At 50.8% G+C, this 21,155-nt stretch overlaps 2 protein-coding genes across 3 annotated transcripts in view; both read left to right on the forward strand.

Moving 5' to 3' along the window:
- Nucleotides 1-3,266, forward strand: part of C2CD3 (C2 domain containing 3 centriole elongation regulator) — a 107,365-nt gene extending 104,099 nt beyond the window's left edge. For both annotated transcript variants that reach the window (XM_084772933.1, XM_084772934.1), the window contains exon 33: nucleotides 2,493-3,266. In XM_084772933.1, coding sequence (XP_084629059.1) covers nucleotides 2,493-2,642 — 150 coding nt within the window. In that variant the 3' untranslated portion in view covers nucleotides 2,643-3,266. The remainder of the gene's footprint in view (nucleotides 1-2,492) is intronic.
- Nucleotides 3,267-6,501: 3,235 nt separating this feature from the next.
- Nucleotides 6,502-20,322, forward strand: UCP3 (uncoupling protein 3). The gene is made up of 7 exons (XM_084773403.1): nucleotides 6,502-6,648; nucleotides 12,007-12,166; nucleotides 12,667-12,868; nucleotides 13,058-13,258; nucleotides 14,226-14,327; nucleotides 14,932-15,112; nucleotides 18,281-20,322. Exons 2-7 carry the CDS (start codon nucleotides 12,041-12,043, stop codon nucleotides 18,393-18,395), a joined length of 927 nt encoding a protein of 308 aa, XP_084629529.1. The 5' UTR covers nucleotides 6,502-6,648; nucleotides 12,007-12,040; the 3' UTR covers nucleotides 18,396-20,322.
- The last annotated feature ends 833 nt before the right edge of the window (nucleotides 20,323-21,155 follow it).

Consider the following 21,155-nt stretch of genomic DNA (forward strand, 5'->3'; position numbering starts at 1 on the left):
GACAGCCTTGCTTCCTTCTGCCCAGACTTTCAGGGTTATGTGTAAGATGTTTGCTGAGCCCTTTTAAAGTCAACAGTTGCTACCGAGCATGTGTATCTCCATCCCCTTCCCCCTCTTACCCTGGGCCTCGGCCTGGGCCATATAGATAAGGTTTCCTGGGTCACTGGGTCTGGGTGTGGGTGACGGAAGGTTCGCTGAACCGACCACTTGTCCTCAACTCTAAGGATGATAGGACCCAGCAGCCCCTGCAGGCCTGTGTCCATGCCCTTCCCCCCCATGGGTGGCCTCGCTCCCACCCCAGCTTCAATGAAACTCAGCCTATCTTAGACCCCAGCAGCCGCTGAGGCCTGTGTGGACCTCCTTGGCTGTTTCTCCATGCTCCAAATCATGTCTGTGAGAGGTTCACCTCCCTTCTGTCTTGAGTAGCTCTGCGAGGACAGGAGCCGTGTCTGCCTGTCGGCATCTGAGTGGATCAAACGGAGTGGGTCCTAAGCGTGATGTGACACCAGCAGAAAGCTGTGGTAGTCATTTCATGAACTGAGCAGAACTATGTAAGTTTCCAAAGTAGAGAATGAACCTCTAACAAGTGTAGAAACAAAGATCTGGTTTGAGAATTTGACAAAATGATCAAAAATCAACCCCGCTACTCAGAAGTGCTCATCATAAAGGTCAAGACCTGTTTCCTGTCTGGCTTAGCCTCTTAGTTCCCTTTCACCTTTCTTTTTTTGTTTGTTTGGGGTTTTGTTTTTTTGTTTGTTTGTTTGTTTGTTTGGTTGTTTGGTTGGTTGGTTGGTTGGTTGGTTTTTTGTTTTTCGAGACAGGGGGGTCTCTGTTAGCCTTGGCTGTCCTATACTCACTTTGTAGACCAGGCTGGCCTTGAACTCACAGTAATCCACTTGCATCTGCCTCCCAAGTGCTGGGATTAAAGGCATGTGCCACCACGTCCTGCTTCTTTCACATTTTCTTTTTATCAATTTCTTATATGCAGTTCTAAAATGCACAAAAGAAAATGTAGTGTATGCCACAGCTAGTAACTCTAAAGATCCATCTATAGCTACAGCCCAAGGACTGGATGGAACTAGTGTCACCTCCAAACACAAAATCCCTCAAGATTTTGGGAGGGAGCACAGAGAACTGGAAAGATGCAGACAAGCAACCGCTGGCTCTAGAAGGAATGAATGGGGCATTCGCTGCAAGAGCAGTCTCCTCCCCACCTGATCTAAACCGGGTCTTCATGGCCCAGCCCTACCCAGCCACTGGTCTCACAGGCCCCTCATCTTGGCCTGGACTACCTGATGTTATATATACCGAAGCCTCTAGTTCATCCCCTCAGAAGTGCCTAGTCTGGAACCGAGGGAAACATGGGAACACTGGCCCCTTAGCCCTCCCCTGGAAGGAGGAGCTGCAAACCAACAAATGACATCCTTCCCATTAGCCCAGACCTGCCCAGAACACAGAGCTGTACCCTCAGGCTCTGCCAAGCAGCCCAGCCTGGCACTGTTATTCCTGGTCACCAGGAAAGCCTGCCTAAGGGCCTGCTCGGCTTGTCCACCTTCCCTTGGGGCTTAGAGCTCTGGACTGGCAAGGACCCTACTGACTGTTTGCTCAGCACCCTCATTCATGGTTGGGAAACTAGCACCCAAGCAGTAGAAGGAGATACTAGCTCTCGCTCCCTTATTTCAGTCTGGCTGCTGTCCTCGTTCTTTGGGTAGGTCACTGTGTCTCACCTGTTTAACTCTGAGCTATGGAGCCAGGAACTGCTCTGTTCATTTCTACATCAGTTTGACCTGTATTGCCCTATAGAACGGAGCAATAGGATTCCCCAGTGTACTCATTCCTGGAGCCTCTCTAGCTACCCTGTCTCAGCAGGCTTTCGGGGGACAAGCTGGGAAGGTGGCATGGTGTGGTAGAGTCCCAGTGCTCCATCAGCATGAATCAGGCCCCTGGATCTGGGGTCTGAAAAGAGATCTTCCCATAGGGCAGGCTGTGTGCTGTGAAGTCAAGCCCAATGCCCATGGTGGTCATCTCTACTCTGTTCCATGCTGCTTCTCCGTACCTGGCCTCTATCTCTTCCCTTAGGGGCCTTACTCTCGGCCCACATGCCCAGGTGGCTTTACTATAGAGATCTGAGTCCTTTCAGCACAGGAACCCAACAGGAAAAAGGAAATGTGCCAAAAAGGAAAAAGTGAATATGAGCATGTGAGCAGATGGCTCTGTCTATGGTAGCTGCTCAAGTGGGATTCCCACCTTAGCTCTGCCACTCAGAACGGCCTGAGCTTGAACTAATTGCGCCTGAGCTTGAACTAATTGCACCTGAGCTGTGGGAGAGAGGTATCCCCCACCCCACCTTGGGATGTTACAAGGGTTCCACAAAACCCTGTGTGGTGTTTGCAAGCCAGGCACCTCTGCAGAAATGTCAGCCCAAGGACCAAAATCGCCCATTGGCAATACTATATCCTCAGTGCTAATCTAGTTCACTTCCTCCTCTCCAGGACAAGAGTGAAGCCACCAGGGGAGCCCTCACCCAGAGGCCTTGTCGTCCCAGACCTAACTCCCTCCCTCCCAACCTTCCAGAGGAAGAGACTCGCAGGATTGCACGGATATTTTCTTCCCAGTACTCCCAGAGGACTGATGAGGCCTGAAGGACTCAGGAATCGGCTACCAGCCAACCCCCCTCAGCTTTGTTCAGCTTGCAAAAGGTCCCTGGTCTGTTTCCCTCGGCATCGTGAGGCCACTACCATCACCCTATCCCATGGGCATCTTGAGACCTATTCAGCTAGGACTAGAGAAGTGTCCAGAACCACCTAGACCCTGCCTCCCAGGACCTCAGCTTCCTTCTGTAATGAGTGACGGATGGAAATGAATGGCCTCCAGCGCCCAAGTGCCCCACCCATCTTCCGACTGTGGGGCCGAAGGAGGCATCTGAGCGGAGGATCCAGTGTCCTTGGCACAGCCGACTGCTGACCAGAGCCCACCCTCTGAATAAGACAGGCTATTTTTGCCTTAAATATTGGAGGGGCATGCAGTAAGTGTGTGCATCGCTGAGGGAATTCCAGGGCTTATTTGTTTGGAAATGAGGTATTTGATAGATATAAATTATTTTTGTGATGTATTGAAGTAATCAATTGAACAGGGGAAATCGCCTCCTTTAAGACTGTATTTGATTGTCTGAATCCTAACCATGTTTTTAACTTAATGCTTGTTTTTTACTCAGCTCAGAAATTCATAGTTCTTGCCCTTGTTTTAATAAAAGTCTGGCATTTGTATTTGTGTACAAGTATTATCTGGGTTGGTCACTGGGGAAAAGGTGTTGGAATTCATTTCTACTCTTAACTGCAAAAAGGCTGGCAACCATGACTCGGCCATCCGGAGCAAGGGACCTGGGTCGCCATGAGCCTTCTGAGTTCTGCCAAGTGTCAGATTGGCCCACGTTAGAGTGACAGCAGTATCCCCCTTCTGGTTGTCTGGGCTTCTGCTTGCTCTTTTTTCTTTTTCTTTTTCTTTCTTTCTTTCTTTCTTTTTTTTTTTTTTTTTTTTTTTTTTTTTTTTTTTTTTTTTTGGTTTGGTTTTTTCAAGGCAAGGTTTCTCTGTGTAGCCTTGACTGTCCTGGACTTGCTTTGTAGACCAGGCTGGCTTCAAACTCACAGAGATCCGCCTGCCTCTGCGTCACAAGTGCTGAGATTAAAGATGTGTGCCACCACGGCCAGCATGCTTGCTCATTCTTGGTTTGCCTTTTCCTCTGATGGCCCTTGAAACCTTTCATCACAGTGAAAGTTTGTCTAGGACCTGGTCCCCAGAATCCCCTGTGATGCTCAGAAGGGCATCTCTCTGAAAGCACAGCCACCTGGGCAGCTACCATAGACAAATGGGGATGACTCTGAAGGGCACAGATGTACAGCACAGCCCCAGCTGGGTGAGGAGGCTGGAAGGAGCTTTCACAGGGCCGCTTGTCACCCTAAGAGTATTGTCATTCCACTGAACCCCCCTAAATAACTGGAATGCCCCTCCCATTTCTGAAAGAAACTAGTACCTCAGAGAATGGACCAGACCACGGACAGAGGGAACCGAGGATGTTCTGGGCCATATTAGTCCAGCCTGGCACGGTCTGTGGCTCTGGCCTCATCTGGAAGATACAGCCACCGTTACACACTGACGTCATATAGTTGCTGTAAAGATCAAATGGGACATGTATGAAAATTATTCCCTGATATTCGGTACAAAATGGAAGCGTAGGAAATGTCAGCCCCACCCTCTCTCCAAGCTGAGGCCAACCTGGCCCCAGGCCTCACACTCAGCCAGAATAGAGCCTCCAATGCGTGGAGTTCCACACCCCTTAGGGAATAAGAAACCTCCAGGTTCCAGGCCTCAGGCGAAGGAAGACCGTTGCCATATCCTGCTCCTGTACGTAACCTGGAGGGGTCATGTGAGGACAGGGCCACAGGAGGACACGGGCTGCTGGCAGCCTCTGATGACATGAGGAAGGTCTGAAACACGGACAACATGTACAGTGTGTTATTTACCAACGTCTCACCCCCAGTGATAGCCCTGAGGGGCCATGACTGGCCAAGCTATACAGCACATTTGTCACCAAGACCAGAGTGGGTCACCCCAACTTCCTTATGTGTACCCTCCACACACCTGAAAGCAGGTGTTTCTGGTGACCTGGAGACTGTAGCAGCCAACCCTCAACCTCCTAGCAAAGGCTTGACTCTCGCAGGAGCCCCAGGCAGATCCACACGCAGGAAGCTGCTGAGGCCAGAGTCAGCTGAGCTCCCCTCTCTCTCTCTGGGTTTCTCCAGGACCTGCTGCCTCTAGTTGACTCCTACTTGTAGCCCCCTCCCCCAGATAGCTCCCACAGTCCTGCCCCACTCCGGATAGTTCCAGACAGAGCCCAAAATCATGGTGTTAGCTATCACAGGACCCACCCTGCCATGGCTCGGGCCTCAAGTTCCAAAATGGCCTCTAACCTTCTGTGTCCTACCTGTCTTGTCTCCCTCTTCCCATGTGTCTCCCTTCTATGTCACCGAGCTCCCAGGGTCAGCCATTCCCCAGTCTTTTTTTTTTTTTTTTAAGATTTGTTTTTTTAACTATACATGTGCGGGTGCACACCAGAAGAGGGCACCACATCTCATTCTAGATGGTTGTGAGCCACCATGTGGGTGCTGGGAATTGAACTCAGGACCTTTGGAAGAGCAGCCAGTGCTCTTAACCTCTGAGCCATCTCTCCAGTCCAACCAAAGCCCCAATCTTAACCTCAGCTCCTGCAGACAGACCAGCCTACAGTGATTGCTGCAAGAAGTTCTCCTCACGCTGCCCCATCTCACTCTGCCCCATCCCCACCCCCCGCTCCCAGCATGCCCATGCCAAGTGGCGTGTCATGGCGAATGTCATGGTTGCAGCAGATAGACCTAAAGTGTGTTACAGGTTACAGGCCAAGTCAGGCTCTGCCGTGTACTACCTATGTGACCTTGGGAAGCCACTGCCCTTGAGGTTCAGTTTTCTGTGTGAAGCATTGACACAGGAGAGCTCTATACAGCAAAGGAGTAAAGTGCTGAAACACACTGCAGGGTGTAACACGTAACAGGGCTGTGGAAGAAATGAAAGATGCCAGCCTCAAGAAGCCATACATTCTGTATGATCCTACTCAGACAAAACAGAACAAGCAAATTAAGAACCAGAAAGAGGGGATGGGGAAATGGCTTAGCTGTTAAAGGCTCTGCTCACAACCAAAAAAGAAGAAAGCCGGGCGTGGTGGCTCAAGCCTTTAATCCCGGCACTTGGGAGGCAGAGGCAGGTGGATCGCTGTGAGTTCGAGGCCAGCCTGGTCTACAAAGCGAGTCCAGGACAGCCAAGGCTACACAGAGAGACCCTGTCTCAAAAAACCAAAAAAGAAGAAGAAGGAGGAGGAGGAGGAGGAGGAGGAGGAGGAGAAAGAGAAGAAGCAGCTGAGAGAGATGAGTGGTTGTTGCCTGAAGCTGGGGGAAGGATGACTTGTTTTGGTTTTGAGCAGTGATGAAAATGTACTGAACATTTTATTATAGTGGTTGCTCAACCTGACTATACTAAAAAAGTATTCCAGTTGTGAGCTCTCAGTGGGCAAATTGATGCTATGCAAAGTACATCTCAAAGCTGTTTCACTTTGTTTTTAAATTTAGGATCCTGGTAAATACCTGCTTCCTAGGGCTATGGGAAATAGAAATGGTGTGCCTAAAATATCAAGCACCTAACGGGCGACATGAAATGGAGCACCCCTGTCCTAACAGGCCTTGACCTTTTGGGCTCTTAAAGGTAACAAGTTCACACGCTCACACACCCCATAGCTCCTGGGCACCGAGCCTTCCTCTTGGAAGCCCAAAGGAGCCATCCACATTAAAGAGCCCCACGTCAAGGAAGCTAACCCAGAGCTGGAACTCACTGGTCCCCTCCCCTGTCCTGCCCCTCAGCAGCCCGCCTCTTGTCAAGTGATCAGGCTGTCAACCAGCTTCTCAGAATTAGGTTTCAGGTCATCTGGTGCATAAGGCCAGTGCTGAGCCAGAGGCAGCAGAGATAACAGTGAATGGTGACTAGTGGCCGTCGGATCCGGCTGCCACCCCGTGGAATGGAGTCCTAGGGAGCCCCTGTACTGCCTGCCCTTGGCTAGACTCACAGGTAAGAACCCCTACCTCTCCTCAGCAGCCCCTTCTCCCTTGCCGCTCTGCTTGCTCTCCTTTCCATGGATGCTCACTGCCGGGGATCATTTAACACAGCGTGAGAGACTAAGAGGGATTCACTCTAGCCCCCACCAGGTAAAGATGAAGGAACTTCATTTAGCCCCAGGGGAGAGCCTAATGTGACTCCCCTTTGTCCTACTGACTCCTCTGCTGGGATTTTACAAATGCGGGATGTAAAGCATCCCTCTCCTCTGGCCCAGGATCCCCCACAAAACACGAAGCCCTCTCCAGCAAGGGTCCTGAGGGTAGAGACGATGAGGGCACCTCTGGCCTCAAGCCTGGCCCAGGTGTGTGGTAGACATTTCTAGAGCCTGTGGCCACTCTGCCTGGTGGCTTCCTCAGTGCAGAGGCTTGGTTGTGGAGAGAGCTGGGCTGGACACGCTCAGCAAACATGGCCGGTCCCTGGAGCAGAGCATCTCATGCTGCGGGGACCCCAGCAGAACTGCAAGGAGGAGGGCTGTTCTCAATTTCCACCTCCAGCCCCAGAGGCAAAGGTCTGCTGCCTGTCAGTGTCCCTCAAATAACAGCTGAGGCGCAGCCAGAAGGAGGGTGGGGAGCCCTGACCTCAGGGAGGTTCCTACTACGCCTACCGTTGTCACCTTGCCCACATACTCAAGTATGTGTCTGCTCATTGTTTCTATTTCTGATGGATGGCTCAGGGGTACCCCTTCTAAACTTGGGTACGCCCAATTACAAGCTTAAGTGAGCACTTTCCCAACAATGTCCTCACTGGTCTTAGAGGCCCCATCAGTCCCTTCTAATCTATCCTTGATGCACCAGCTCCAACTGCCCAGCCCTCCTCAGTCTCCACTGGACTAAGTGTAACCTTGCCATTTGTAGCCCTCTACCAAAGGACCCTGAGGTCATCTCTGACCTCATTTCCTGTCTTCTCATTTGGGGTAAAAATGACTCTTGGGCTCCTTAGCCTGTCTCAGGGTCTACACCCTAACTACAGTCTTCACAGGGAAAGAGGGCAAATTGGTCTTGTCCTTGCTTTAGAGCCTCTGGCAGAGCTACAAAACAGATAACTGGGCAAGGCTGCAAGACAGTAGGGTCAGAAGTAGCAGGGGATAAAATGGGGAGAGAGGGAAGGCCTGCTTGACAGGGATGCAAAATCTTCAGAGGCATACCTACCTCAGCAGGGAGAAAAATGCCACTAAGTGGCCACTGAAGTCACAGGGCTCTGACAGTGGCCATACGCCGGGCCCCTTGCCTGTCTGACCTCAGTGTTTCTCCAAAGTAAAACAACACAGGGTTTTTCCACCAGCACTTGAGTGGTCCCCAGACAGGCTTTGAAGAAGAGCTACTAAAGAGCTTACCCTGAGGGCCTTCCCAGCTCTGAGTGAGCCTCAGATTCAGGATGTCAAGTCACCCAGCAGCCTAGTTCTCCAGGGCAAATGCAAAGCTTAGGGGGAAGAGAGCCCCCCCCCCCAAGGATGCCACGAGGAGAGCCAGTTGCTCCCACAGTACATTCCAGGCCTGGGCAGGGCCGCCAGTACCTCCCTGCTGGGACGGAGCCCAGTCTGGCTGCCCTTCTGTAGGGCAAAGGGGAATGAAGCCCGAGCAAGTAGCTGGTGTTTCTCCGAACACGCCTGCACTGCTGTCCCCCAGCCAAGTTGGCACCCAGGGCCCTAAGCCTCAGGCCTAGAGCTCTGAAGGACCTGCCCCCTCCTTGAGTTTGTCTCAGCTTACAGCTCAGGCAGACAAGGTGATGGGCTGAAGGAAGAGCCCAAGGCCTGACTACACCCACCCCACACAGACAGTAGCCTCTTTGGGCCCACGAAGTTCATCTGATTAGTGGACCCTGGTATTCCCCCAGCCTTCTCCGGACTCACGTTTAATTTTATGAAGCATTTAGTAGCTGCTTTGGATGCTCAACAAAAGGCAAAACTCTGAGGAGCCAATGGCCACACTGACTAGGCCACGATGCAGCAATGACAGTTTTATTGCTTGGCTATCAGAACAACAGACCAGCGGTCAGTCAGAGTTACTCTGTGTATCCTTGGCCCTGGGAATGGGCCAGTGGTTAGGGAATCTGGGTTGTGGTCCTGTCTTCTAAGGCTTGCCTTAAGTGCATTTACCCTGTCTTGGGCCAGTGAGAGGATACACACACATACACACACACACACACACACACACACACACACACACACACACACACATAACAGTAGCAAACTTGAACTTATAAAGTAGCAACAAAAATAATGTTATGGTTGGGGGTCAGCACAGCAAGAGGAACTGTGTTAAAGGGTCTCAGCATTAGGAAGATTGAGAACCACTGCCCTACAGGTTCAGGCCTCTGCCTCTTCTAGGACATCTCATTTTTCTAAAATGCCAACAGTCCTTCTCAGGCCTAGCCTGCACTGACCATCTCGTTTCCCTACAAGTGAAAGGTTGCTCTTCCTCCCCTGCATGCCTTCTTGACAGTTCCTCTCCATCCATACAGACCACAGATCGGCTTGCACTCAGTTCTTTGCGGGCACTGTCTATGGCAGCCCTTACAGCCGCTGGAGACCCTCCACAGGCAGCTCATGTGCATGGGTTTTTATTCCGGGATGCCAAGCACAGAGCCCTGTGTGCAATGGGTCCCCTCAGCATGTGCTGCTGGCTTTTACCAGGCCGAATCCCTGGCTTAGCTCAGAGACATGATGTGAAGATGGAGTTAGGTATGAGAGGGGATCTTCCAATGATGTCACCATCTGTTTTCTCAGCAAGTACAGAACATCTGGATGGGTGCAGTTCCAGGAAAGTAACAGTCTAGGACAGATAAAGGCTTTGATGTAGGTCTCCAGTGGGAAACACTTCCTGCCTCTGCTGTTCAGGCCCAACTTTCCTGAGTCACTGTCTTACTCCATCCAGAGCTTAGTGGCCCTTAAGATGCAAACAGGGGCTGGGATGTAACTCAACTATAGGGAGTTTAGTTAGCATACATGAAGCCCTAGGTTTGATGCTCAGCAGGAAGGTCAGAAGTTCAAGGTCATCACTGACTACAGAGAATTTGAAGCCATCCTAGCCTACAAGAGACCCTACCAAAAGAAGAAGAAAAAGGAAGAAACATGGAATGATTTTTCAGTTTTGCCTCAATCCTTCCTCACGGCAGGGTTCAAAAGCTACTCTTCCACAGTAGGACCCAGGCTTCCAGACTGGAGCCCGGCAGCTGTGGGTTCCAGCCTCAGTCCATGTCCCACGGACCTTGCCCTACTCATCTGGTCACCTTTCTGACTAGAAATCAAACCCCTTGAAGATGAAGCCAACCAACCTGTTCCATCTCTCTTGCCTTACCAGTGTCCTAGTATGATGGTCAGAAGTCACTTTGCTCAGCAAGAATTAGCACATCAGTCCCTTCCCAATGGCAGGAATTTTCAGGGAGAGGTGACAGCAAGCCTCAGTCTTTGGCTTCTGTAGGTGTAGGTTGAGGAGGCATTACAGAAGAAACCAGAGTCATACAGGGCAGACTTAAAAGAAAACTTGAAAAGTCACCTGGCCTGGCTCCTATACTTTGGTACATAAATGCTCCCTATTGATGAACGGAGGCACATACGTACATACATACATACATACATACATACATACATACATACATATGATATATCTAAATGTGATATGTATATCAATATATACCAATGATACATTATATATATGTATGTGTGTGTGAGTATGTGTGTGTGTGTGTGTGTATCCTCATTGGCCCAAGACAGGGTAAATGCACCTAAGGCAAGCCTTAGAAGACAGGACCACAGCCCAGATTTCCTAACCACTGGCCCAGAATCCTGTTGCTCTGTAGGGAAGAGGTGCATACTGTTCACAATTCTGAGACCAGCCCTGGCCCTGGGAATGGGTCATTAAAGGATCAGGACTTCATCACACCAAGATAGTGTCTGAGTTAGTGCACCATGAATGGGCACCACCAAGAGATGGCCTTAACATGGAAGACGCACAGAAATCTGATTGTAAGAACATGGTGCACCCATGTGGTGCACCAGTTCCCCAGCACACATGAGGCTAAGGCAAGCCCTTTACATCAAATGATCCCTGGGTAACCATCAGAAAGATAGATGTACCTGTGAGCACACAAGTGTGTGTGTGTGTGTGTGTGTGTGTGTGTGTGTGTGTGTGTGTGTGCGCGCGCACATGCATGTGTGAGCATATGTCTGCCCCGGCATTGTTTATGTGTCACCTTGACCTAAGACTGAGACTCTTTCCCCGAGACTCTGTCCTCAGGTGAGAAGGTCTCCTCGGTGACTTGAGATGATCAGGATCTAAGCCAGGAGGAGCAGCCATAGTAGCCCTGACAGCAGAAGTAATCATGTGTCAGACCACCACCCGCAGAACAACTGGGAAACAGGGGGCTCAGCAGAAGAGTGCCACCAACAGACCACCAATCAGGAAATCCTACAGAAAAGCATATCCAGGACAGGCGTGGCAGTGCAGGCATACAGTCCCAGCATTCGAGAACCTGAGGCTGGGTAGTCTCAAGTTCAAGGCTGGCCTGATATATTTAATGAAACTTTTGTTTTGTTTTGTTTTGTTTTGTTTTTTGAGACAGGGTCTCTCTGTGTAGCCTTGGCTGTACTGCACTCACTTTGTAGACTAGGCTGGCCTCGAACTCACAGCAATCCACCTGCCTCTGCCTCCTCCCAAGTGCTAGGATTAAAGGTATGCACCACCACACCTAGCTTTTTAATGAAACTTTTGCCGAAAGAAAGAAAGAAAGAAAGAAAGAAAGTGCTCGGGCTGTAGCTCAGTGGTAGAGGGCTTGCCTTACACTGAGCCCTAAGTCCAATCCCCACTACAAGGGTGCTGTATACTCAGCCATCCCTTTAAGGGGAGATGACATAGTCCAGGATGAATGACTGTCACCTTGAGTCTCAAGGAATGTTCCCCATTTGGGAAAGAGGCATGAGGTTAGAGAGCTTGGTCAGTGAGGAGAAGCGAGACACTGGGAGAACGCGGAGCCTGTGGAGTCAGAGCCAGGCCTGCTGCCTGCCAGGACTGCGTTTCCTCAGCCATTCAGTGGCGACACCAATGACCCTGCCTCCTTCTCCCCATGGACCCTCAGTGCAGAGGTGAAAGCTGAGAAATCAACTGATTGTATGGGCCAAATTCAAGCGGCCTAAGTGTGGCAGTGCCCAGACTTCTTGCTTCTTAAAGCCCCTTCAGAGTCCTGGGGGGTCTCTGGACATGGCACGAAGCCAAACAGCCCTGGCACCATCTGTTCCCCTGGCCCCTCTTGCAGTTTCCTCCATGAACTGAAGCAAAGGGTTGCCAGGTAACCTCTCTCCTTGGACCTCATTAGGCACCAGAGAAACCAGGCCCATCCTCCCGGGACCATGGTTGGACTTCAGCCATCAGAAATGCCTCCCACAACAATTGTCAAGTTCCTAGGGGCTGGCACTGCGGCCTGTTTTGCTGATCTCCTCACCTTCCCCCTGGACACCGCCAAGGTCCGCCTGCAGGTGGGTGCCTTTGGCCGGCGCTTGTGATTGCCGAGGAAGGAGGGGCTGCTTCTACCCAGCATCAGCCCGGTGTGCCAACATGCCCTTCCTCACACAGAGCCTGGGGAAGGCCATTCCCTACACTGCCTTGGTCCCCACCACCATCCCTCGTGACCAAAACAATCCAAATGCCTTGACATGATGTGACAGGGCTCTTTACTGCTTACCCCTGCTTTGTAAACCATAAAGTGGAAAATAAAGGTAAGGAAGTAACGGTGTGAGCTTGGGTAAATCACTAACCATCTGCTGTAAGACGCGGAAAGCAGCCGGCCCCTCTGGTGTGCCGAGCTGCTCCATCAAGTGAGAGCTGCTTTGTGAACTGCACCACGCTGACACGATCAGCCATTTTTCACCCTGGTGTAATAACTATGCTAGTTCCAAGACCCTGGAGGGGCCCTGCACACATGGCCCATCCTCCCCGGCCACTCATCAGCTCCTCAGGCCCTGTGCTTGTCCCCCAGATCCAGGGGGAGAATCCAGGGGTGCAGAGCGTGCGGTACCGCGGCGTGCTGGGCACCCTCCTGACTATGGTGCGTACAGAGGGCCTCCGCAGTCCCTACAGCGGGCTGGTGGCTGGCCTGCACCGCCAGATGAGCTTTGCCTCCATTCGAATTGGCCTCTACGACTCCGTCAAGCAGTTCTACACCCCCAAGGGAGCAGACCGTGAGTGGCGGCACCCATCGATACCCGAGGGACACCCAAGGGTGGGCGGGAAGCGCAGCTGGCAGCTGGAGTATGGGTCAAGGACATGGAGCGGTCCACCAAGCAGTGTAGGGGATGGGGAAGCTGGTGACAGACACTGGTAAGATCCCGGCAGTGTCAGGGACTTTTAGGTCTCTCTGCCCGCTCCAGACTCCAGCGTTGGCATTAGGATTCTGGCAGGCTGCACTACGGGAGCCATGGCCGTGACCTGTGCCCAGCCCACAGATGTGGTGAAGGTCCGCTTTCAAGCCATGATACGACTGGGAACTGGAAGCGAGAGGCAATACAGAGGGACTATGGATGCCTACAGAACCATCGCCAGGGAAGAAGGAGTCAGGGGCCTGTGGAAAGGTAAACCTGGCACCCTTGGAACCATTGGAAAAGGCTATTTTTCTTCCCTGAGGGCTGAGACAGGGAAGGAACCCCCAAAATATGATTCAATACCATAAGGACCATAAGGATGCTCCAAACACTATACCCCACGCCACCGGACCTCAGATACTTTTCAACTTGCCAGTCCTCCCCTGCCTCCACCCCTCAGGGATTTACTGCAGAGGAGCAAAGAAAGGCAAGGCGCAAGCTTATACCACAGGCAAGGGGGCCAGGAGGCAGGCCAGAGGTGGAAAGGCCGTGCTGGCTCCAAAAAGAATCTGGTCTCAAAGGCCAGGGTGTGGAGAAGGAGGGAGAAGGATTTCAGAGAACAGAGAAGAAAAGTAGAGGCCCGGAGGAGCACAGCTGTGGAGCCAGCTGCAGTGAGATGATGAGGGGACTTCTTTAGGAGTGAAGACTGTAGCATCCCCTATGTGTTTAGCCCTTGGCAAGTGCCAGAATCCCTCCATCAGTTGGACCACCATTCCCATGAAGCCTTGCAGGAGAAAAATGGCCTTGTGGTGTTTAAGTGCAGGGCATCCCAGCCATGGTGCTGCCAGAGCACTCTCTTGCTGGTGTTCCCTTCACACACACACACACACACACACACACACACACACACACACACACACACATCAAGTCTGTCCTCTCCTCAGTGAAACCTGCCTTCTAGGGCCCTGCCACGCATCTGTCACTGTCCTGGGGCCCAGTCTCCCATCCTTTCCTGGGTCTCCGGAAGTTCTGACAGTGCAAATTATGCTCCAAACGTAGCCAAGCGATGGGTGTGTCTTTGTGAAGATACAGAGAGTTTAAAAGCTGATAACTCCAGGTGGAAATGTGGGACCTACTTGGCTGAGGAGGTTTGGTCCCCTGGCTGAGGTCATTGCTGGAAGACATTGCACCCAAGCTGGAGCACAGCACTCATCCGTCCCCACTGCCTTCCTAACAGGGACTTGGCCCAACATCACAAGAAATGCCATTGTCAACTGCGCTGAGATGGTCACCTATGATGTCATCAAGGAGAAGCTGCTGGACTCTCACCTGTTCACTGGTGAGCGTGGGTTGGGAGGCAGGAGTGAGTACCACCCAGAGGCCTCAGGGACCCCCCACAAAAAAATAGAAAGGACCAGTACCCAGTTCAGGATTGTGGTGAGAGGCCTAGGCTAGAGGCCAGAGCTGTGGGTTTGAGGGCCAGCACCAAACTTGATGTATCTGTCAGTGACAGCCACTTGCCTACTCTGACTTCAATTAAAAAAAAAAAAAACAAAAACAAAAACAAGCTAGGCTGTGGTGGCGCATGCCTTTAATCCCAGCACAGGCAGGTGGATCTCTGTGAGTTCAAGGCCAGCCTGATCTACAATGAGAGTCCAGGACAGCCAGGGTTCTGTTACACAAAGAAACCTGTCTTGAAAAAAACAACAAAACAAAACAAAGGAACACTGTTGGGCTGCAGTTTTCTTACTCAGAGATGCTCAGTTCTAGCTTGCCAAGACTAACCAAGAGCTTAGCTTTGGGCACTGTGCTCTAGGAGGTCAGGGTTACATTGCACAGACAGACAGTGCCCACATCTGCACAGACAGACAGACAGTGCCCACACCTGCACAGCATGGACATATATTTCATTCCTGGGATTTGTTCTTCTCTCCCTTCTACAGACAACTTCCCCTGTCACTTTGTCTCTGCCTTTGGCGCTGGCTTCTGTGCCACAGTGGTGGCCTCCCCGGTGGATGTGGTAAAGACCCGATATATGAATGCTCCCCCAGGCAGGTACTTCAGCCCTCTACACTGTATGCTAAAGATGGTGGCCCAGGAGGGCCCCACAGCCTTCTACAAAGGGTAAGTAAACTACCACCTTCTGCCTTCAGCAGTCTTTCCAGAACACTTGGGCTCCCTCTCTCTGTCTCTGTCTCTCTGTCTCTTCCTCTCTCTCTCTCTCTCTCTCTCTCTCTGTGTGTGTGTGTGTGTGTGTGTGTGTGTCTGTCTGTCTGTCTGTCTGTCTGTCTCTCTCTCTGTGTGTGTGTGTGTGTGTGTGTGTGTGTGTGTGTGTGTGTGTGTATGTGTGTGTGTGTGTCTTCTCTTCTTTCCACCTTCTCCCTCTTTTCTGTCTGAGTGACTCTCGTGAATTCCAGGCTGGCCTAGACCTCTATGCAGCCAAGAATGACCTCTACATTCTGACCCTCCTGGTTCCTTGCGGAGCACTGAGTTATTGGCATATACCCTCACACCCGACTCTTGGGGTTTTCTTATTCAAGGTGCCTCCAACAGAAGCCTTACTAAGGAAGAGTAGGCCGAGGCTGGGTAAAGTTGTTATCTGTCTCCAAATGTTCAAGGCAGGGGGGTGGGGTGCTTTTCTCCAACTGCATTCCTGACCACTTCACCACCACGGAGGTGCCATATTCACTACGCCAACATCAGGGTCCCCGTGCCTTTGCGTGGATGGCCTATCCCTTAAAAATTACCATTAACATCGTAATCATTATTGTGTGTGGCGCATGTGCATTTGATATGTGTCTGAGGACCTATGAGGCAGCACCTATGTGGAGGTCAGAGGACAACTTGGCGGGGGCAGTTCCTTCCTTCACTCTTTGCATGGGTTCCAGGGCTGGAACTGGGTCTGAGGGTGTGCGTTCTCTTGCAGCAGTGCCTGAGCCCATGGGACGCCTTTCCCTGGCTGCCCACACCATCTCTTACCCACCCTGTACACTGTGGGATCTTAGCTTTCCTGCCTCCCCAGGAGCCTCAGCAATACTACTTGACCCATTCTGGGTAATTCCACCTCCTACAAAATGAAGCTCATCTGCATGTTAGTGCCCAAGCTCCTTGGAGCTGAGGCTGGCGGCCCATTCGTCCTTTATTATCTGGGACATGAACACAGAGCAAACGTTCAATTGGGTGGGCTCCTCACCACCATCCGGAAAGCCAAGTCTCTCACTGGGCCTTGTGCTAGGTACCTTATTTTACAATATTGCAAGAACCCTCTGAACTGGGAAGTAGTTCCCACACAGCACTTCAAAATAGGAACTTGCCCCAAGATCACCAAATGGCAGGGCCCTGGCTCTGAGGCCATGCCCACTGTGGGGCTGCCTATCCCACTGGTAAGGTCTTTGCTTGGCTCCCACCTCAATGCCTTTAGCAGATGTTTTCTGGTGTGTGACATTAAGGTGAACTCAACAGACAGAGGCCACTGGAGGTTCTCATGTCTGGAAGTAACATGCTCAACCTGTCACCTGACACTGCTCAGTTAAGTGTCCTCATCTAGTGCCTCAGTTTACTCTTTTACTTGGAAAACATTTATTGAACATTATGTGTGTGCTAGGCTCTGGCCAATGCCTCCCTCTAAGAGTTAGGGACAAGTACATGACATTGATGGAGCAGTGCCAGATGCTGTCCCTCACAGGCCCAGTCAGCAGTGTGACAATCCCTGTAAGGGATGTACTGCTACACACTCTTGGGTGTTTGTTGTTGTTGTTGTTGTTGTTTATTTATGTATTTATTTATTTATTTTGGTTTTTCAAGACAGGTCTCTCTGTGTTAGCCTTGCCTGTCCTGGACTCACTTTGTAGACCAGGCTGGCCTTGAACTCACAGCAATCCACCTGCCTCTGCCTCCCAAGTGCTGGGATTAAAGGTGGCCACACTCTTGTTTTATTTTCGTTTAGTTCCTCCTCCTCCTCCTCCTCCTCTTCCTCCTCCTCCTCCTCCTCCTCCTCCTCCTCCTCTTCTTCTTCTTCTTCTTCTTCTTCTTCTTCTTCTTCTTCTTCTTCTGGTTTGGTTTTTCCAGTCAGGGTTTTTCTGTGTAACAGCTCTAGCTATGCTGGAACTTGCTCTATAGACCAGGGTGGCCTTGAACTCACAGAGATCCATTTAAAGGCATGTGCCACCACTGTCCAGCTTAGTTTCTTTTTTAAACAAGGCCTCCTGTTGCTCAGACAAGCTTCAAACTCCTGATCTTCATGCCTGGACTTCCCAAGTGCCAGGATCACAGACATATGCCACACCGCCAGCTCTTACTGTCCTCACTTGCAAGATGAGGCACCTGACGCTGGAGGAGCTAAGATCTTAGCCCAGGTTTGACTAGACCCCAGAGTTTGGTTATATTGCCACAGTCATATAGTCCTTGTGAAGGTTCACGAACAGCCATGGCAAGCTGGGTATGGTGGCTGAAACAGAGGGGGGTTGCCTTGAGCTCAAGGCCAGCCAGAGCTACATAGTAAGGTCTATCTCAGACCCTCCCCACAAAGAAAATGTCACAGCATATGGCTGCCATGCCCAATTGAATCCTGCAGGCTGGAAGAAGATAGGGGACAGTCCCAGCTGAGGGGAGAGCAATGTGCTTAAAGGGACAGGAGAGGGCCTGGCATCGTCAGGGCGACTTGTTAAGTCTGGCAGGAATCAAGGGGCCCAAGAGGGAGCAAGTGGAGAGTGGCTGGGCTAATGGGCCAGAGGACAGGCTCCCCCCTGCCTCTGAGAAGCACGGACAGACGGACACTCTTTCCCGGGTACTACCAGAGCTCTGGAGTGCTTTCTGGACTTGAGCTAAATCTGGTGCCGTGCTCCCTCCACCCTGCCCCACATACAATTCTTGGCATCCTAGCCTGGGCCTTCTCTAGGTGGAAATCTGGCTGTAAATCACCCCCAAAGCCCCTTGCCTCGGGATAAGTTGGGCCAGTCTCAACCCTACCGTGCAATTTACCAACTTTGTGGTTTGAGTTACTCAGCCTCTCTGGCCTCAGTTTCTAGCAAAGGGCCTGGCAGCTGGCAGAGTGAACACACAGGCCTGTAAGAATCAACTTTCTAATACAGTAACCTGCCTTAACAAGTCAGCTTTCTTTCCTTTTCTGATTCCAATTTCTTCTGCCTAAATGCCCTCAGCAGACAGGCTAAAGGTGAAATGGATCTCAGACACATGACAAGCAGCCCCAGTCAGCAGGGGAACAGCGCGGTAGGTGTGCCTGGGCCTCCTAGCCGGCTCCTACTCATGTGGCATTTGTCTCTCTCTCTTCAGATTTGTGCCCTCCTTTCTGCGTTTGGGAGCCTGGAATGTGATGATGTTTGTAACCTATGAGCAGCTGAAGCGGGCCTTGATGAAAGTCCAGGTATTGCGGGAGTCTCCATTTTGAACAAGGCAAGGGGCCACGTGGCGCTTTCCTTATCAAAAGCTGCCTAGAACAGCAGGAACCTCAGCTCTTAGCTTAGAGGACCCCGCCCACACGCTCTACAGCTCTGTACCTTCTGCTGACTCGAGAGACTGAACTGAAAGCGGAGGAAAGTTTGGTCTTCTGTGTTTTGTCCAAAAACACCTTTGCTCTGCACCTGATGGGAAAATAAATTATATTAATTTTTAAAACACTTTCAGTTGGATGCCTAACATTTAGGCAAGAGAGAACAAAGAAAACCAGACTCCCGTGGACAAAAGGGAAGTTTGCCAACTCCTTTTTGAAATGTAGGATTAGACAATAAATAATAAACAGAAAAGGCTGCACACATGGGGAAGATCAGCCCACTGTGTCACTGAACCAACTAAAATGCCCCAAGGGACACTTCAGCACAAAGCTGTCTCTGCAGCCTTCCGGGTCATGGGACTTCCCCGAGTCATCTGTCAAGTAGACTCCATTAGGATTCTGGGAAAAATGAGAAAGGAAGAAGACATTGAAGCCACACAATGGAGTCCTGCTGAGCCCACCGAGTACACTGGAGGATGGAGGATACACAGTGGACAACAGTCCCTTCCCTGTTTACCTCATCAGGGTGTTGGGAAGACCGAATGAGGAGCAGGGCGTGGAAGTACTTTATGGCAACCATGCCCGTCTACAAGTGTAAGACATGAGGACAATATTTTAGGAGAAATATTTGTCTAGAGAAGAAGTTTGAGGGAAATTCAGGTTGTGGTGGTGAGGCCATGCACACCGGAACTGCACAGTGGGCACCATGGAAGACTGACGCCATGGGAACCTGCAGCCCGCAAACCGCAAAGGACTGTGGGTTGGGGGAAGAGGCACTGCTTGCCCATCAGTCCAAAGCAGCAGGACTCAGAATCGCTAGGAAATTGTTATGACTCAATAAAAGAATTCCCACCTTAAAGGTGAGACTAAGGACGGCTGCTCTTACGCCTTCTCTGTCATACGACAGATTTCTCATGTCAGGGGTCATACTTGTCAGTGTTGCAACAGACCTGACTCCACCTGCCCCCCAACCTTCCTCCTCCTCGCTTGATGCCTTTGGCTGCAGAGCCCTTGCTTTACCTGTGAAGTCTTCAGCTTTCCATCTGCAGAAGCTGCAGAAGGGAGGGATGAAGCACAGGACCAACTTCCAAGCTTAAGACTGCACATGTGGCAACAGGATGAATGGCGCAGTGGGTTCAGTGACCCACATGGTGGAAGGAAAGAACTGACTCTTGGGTTTGTTGTTGTTGTTGTTATTCTTTCTTTTCTTTTCTTTTTCTTTTTTTTTTTTTTTTTTTTTTGAGACAGGGTTTCTCTGTGCAGCCTTGGCTGTCCTAGACTTGCTTTGTAGACCAGGCTGGCCTCGAACTCACAGCAATTCGCCTGCCTCTGCCTCCAGAGTGCTGGGATTAAAGGCGTGCGCCACCACACCCGGCTCAGAACTGACTCTTGTAAGTTGTCCTCTGACCTCCACATGAGCACCTGTACATAAATGTGCATGTATATGTGCAAACACAATAAATAAAGGAATGAATGTAAAAAAAAAAAAAGAAGAAGAAGAAGAAATAAAGTTTAACTGCATATGGTGGTGTGAATGAGCTGTCCCCCATATATCTCAGGCATTTGAATACTTGGTCCCCAGTTGTTGGCAGCTGTTTGGGGAAACTTAGAAGATGTGGCCTTGCTGGAAGAGGTGTTTCACCTGGGACTGGCTGTTTGGTTTTTTGTTGTTGTTGTTGTTTTTGTTTTTCTGTTTCCTGCCTTCAGCTTGAGATGTGAGATTGTATTGGACGCTCCAGCCTCCATGCCTGCCTACTGTCAGACCTCCTCACCATGATGGACTTTAATTCCTCGGGAACTGTCAGCCCCAAATAAATCTTCCTTCTATAAATCGCCTTGGTCATTGTGTTTCATCACAGCAATAGAAAAGTAACTGAGAGAGTGCACATCTTTCAAACTGCCTTACACTGTCATATGTGTGACATGCAGTGCCTTTTCCTGCTTCGTAGGCACTCGGTTGGCTCTGATGAAAGTTAGAAGGGGCTCCAGGCTAGGTGTATAACTCATCTGAAGGAGTGCTTTTCTGGCAGGCACAGAGCCCTGGGTATGATCTTCAGCACCACAGAAACCAAACATACGATGCTCACCTGTGATCCCAGCACACAGGAGGTAGAGGAAGTGGGGGGGCGGGGTCAGGAGTTCAAGGTCCAACTTTGGCTGCATAGCAAGTTCAAGGTCAGCCTGAAACACATGAGACCCTGTCTCCAAAAGAAAACAGAAAGAAAAGAGCTGGTCTCCAAGCCTCGTCCCACCTCATTTTATTAGACCGCTAGCCACAGAGAGCCCTCGCTGCTCAGTGTCCTTCCAGAGGTGTCAGTGACATGCTGTTAATCCCCCAGGCAAGAATATGTGACCTTTCGCATAAATTTGATGCAAGTTTGAAGCAATCTCTAGTTAAATACTGGACAGGATGATGCACTCTGGCCAGGTCCATTCCTGGGTTCCCAGAAAATGACAATGGGTCACATTTTGCAGAGGCGTAAAAGGCAACCCCATAAGGCCATCGTATTTTCAACCAGGTCCACTCAGGAGCAAGCACACATCAGACATGTTTCCTGCCTTAGAACCTCCCACTACAGGTGACCAAGCACATCCTGTGTGGTTGGGTCACACAAATGTGTGTAGGGGAGTGAAAACAGAAATAATCGCCTCCAGCAT

Source organism: Acomys minous, assembly GCF_964271855.1.
Source record: "Acomys minous genome assembly, chromosome: 2".
NCBI classification, from domain to species: Eukaryota; Metazoa; Chordata; class Mammalia; order Rodentia; family Muridae; genus Acomys; species Acomys minous.

Excerpts from the sequence above, each read along its gene's own strand:
- UCP3 (XM_084773403.1), top strand. The coding sequence starts at position 12,041 with ATGGTTGGACTTCAGCCATCAGAAATGCCTCCCACAACAATTGTCAAG. Across the intron at positions 12,869-13,057 it reads CACCCCCAAGGGAGCAGACC|ACTCCAGCGTTGGCATTAGG; the intron begins GTGAGTGGCGGC and ends TGCCCGCTCCAG. Across the intron at positions 14,328-14,931 it reads GGACTCTCACCTGTTCACTG|ACAACTTCCCCTGTCACTTT; the intron begins GTGAGCGTGGGT and ends TCCCTTCTACAG.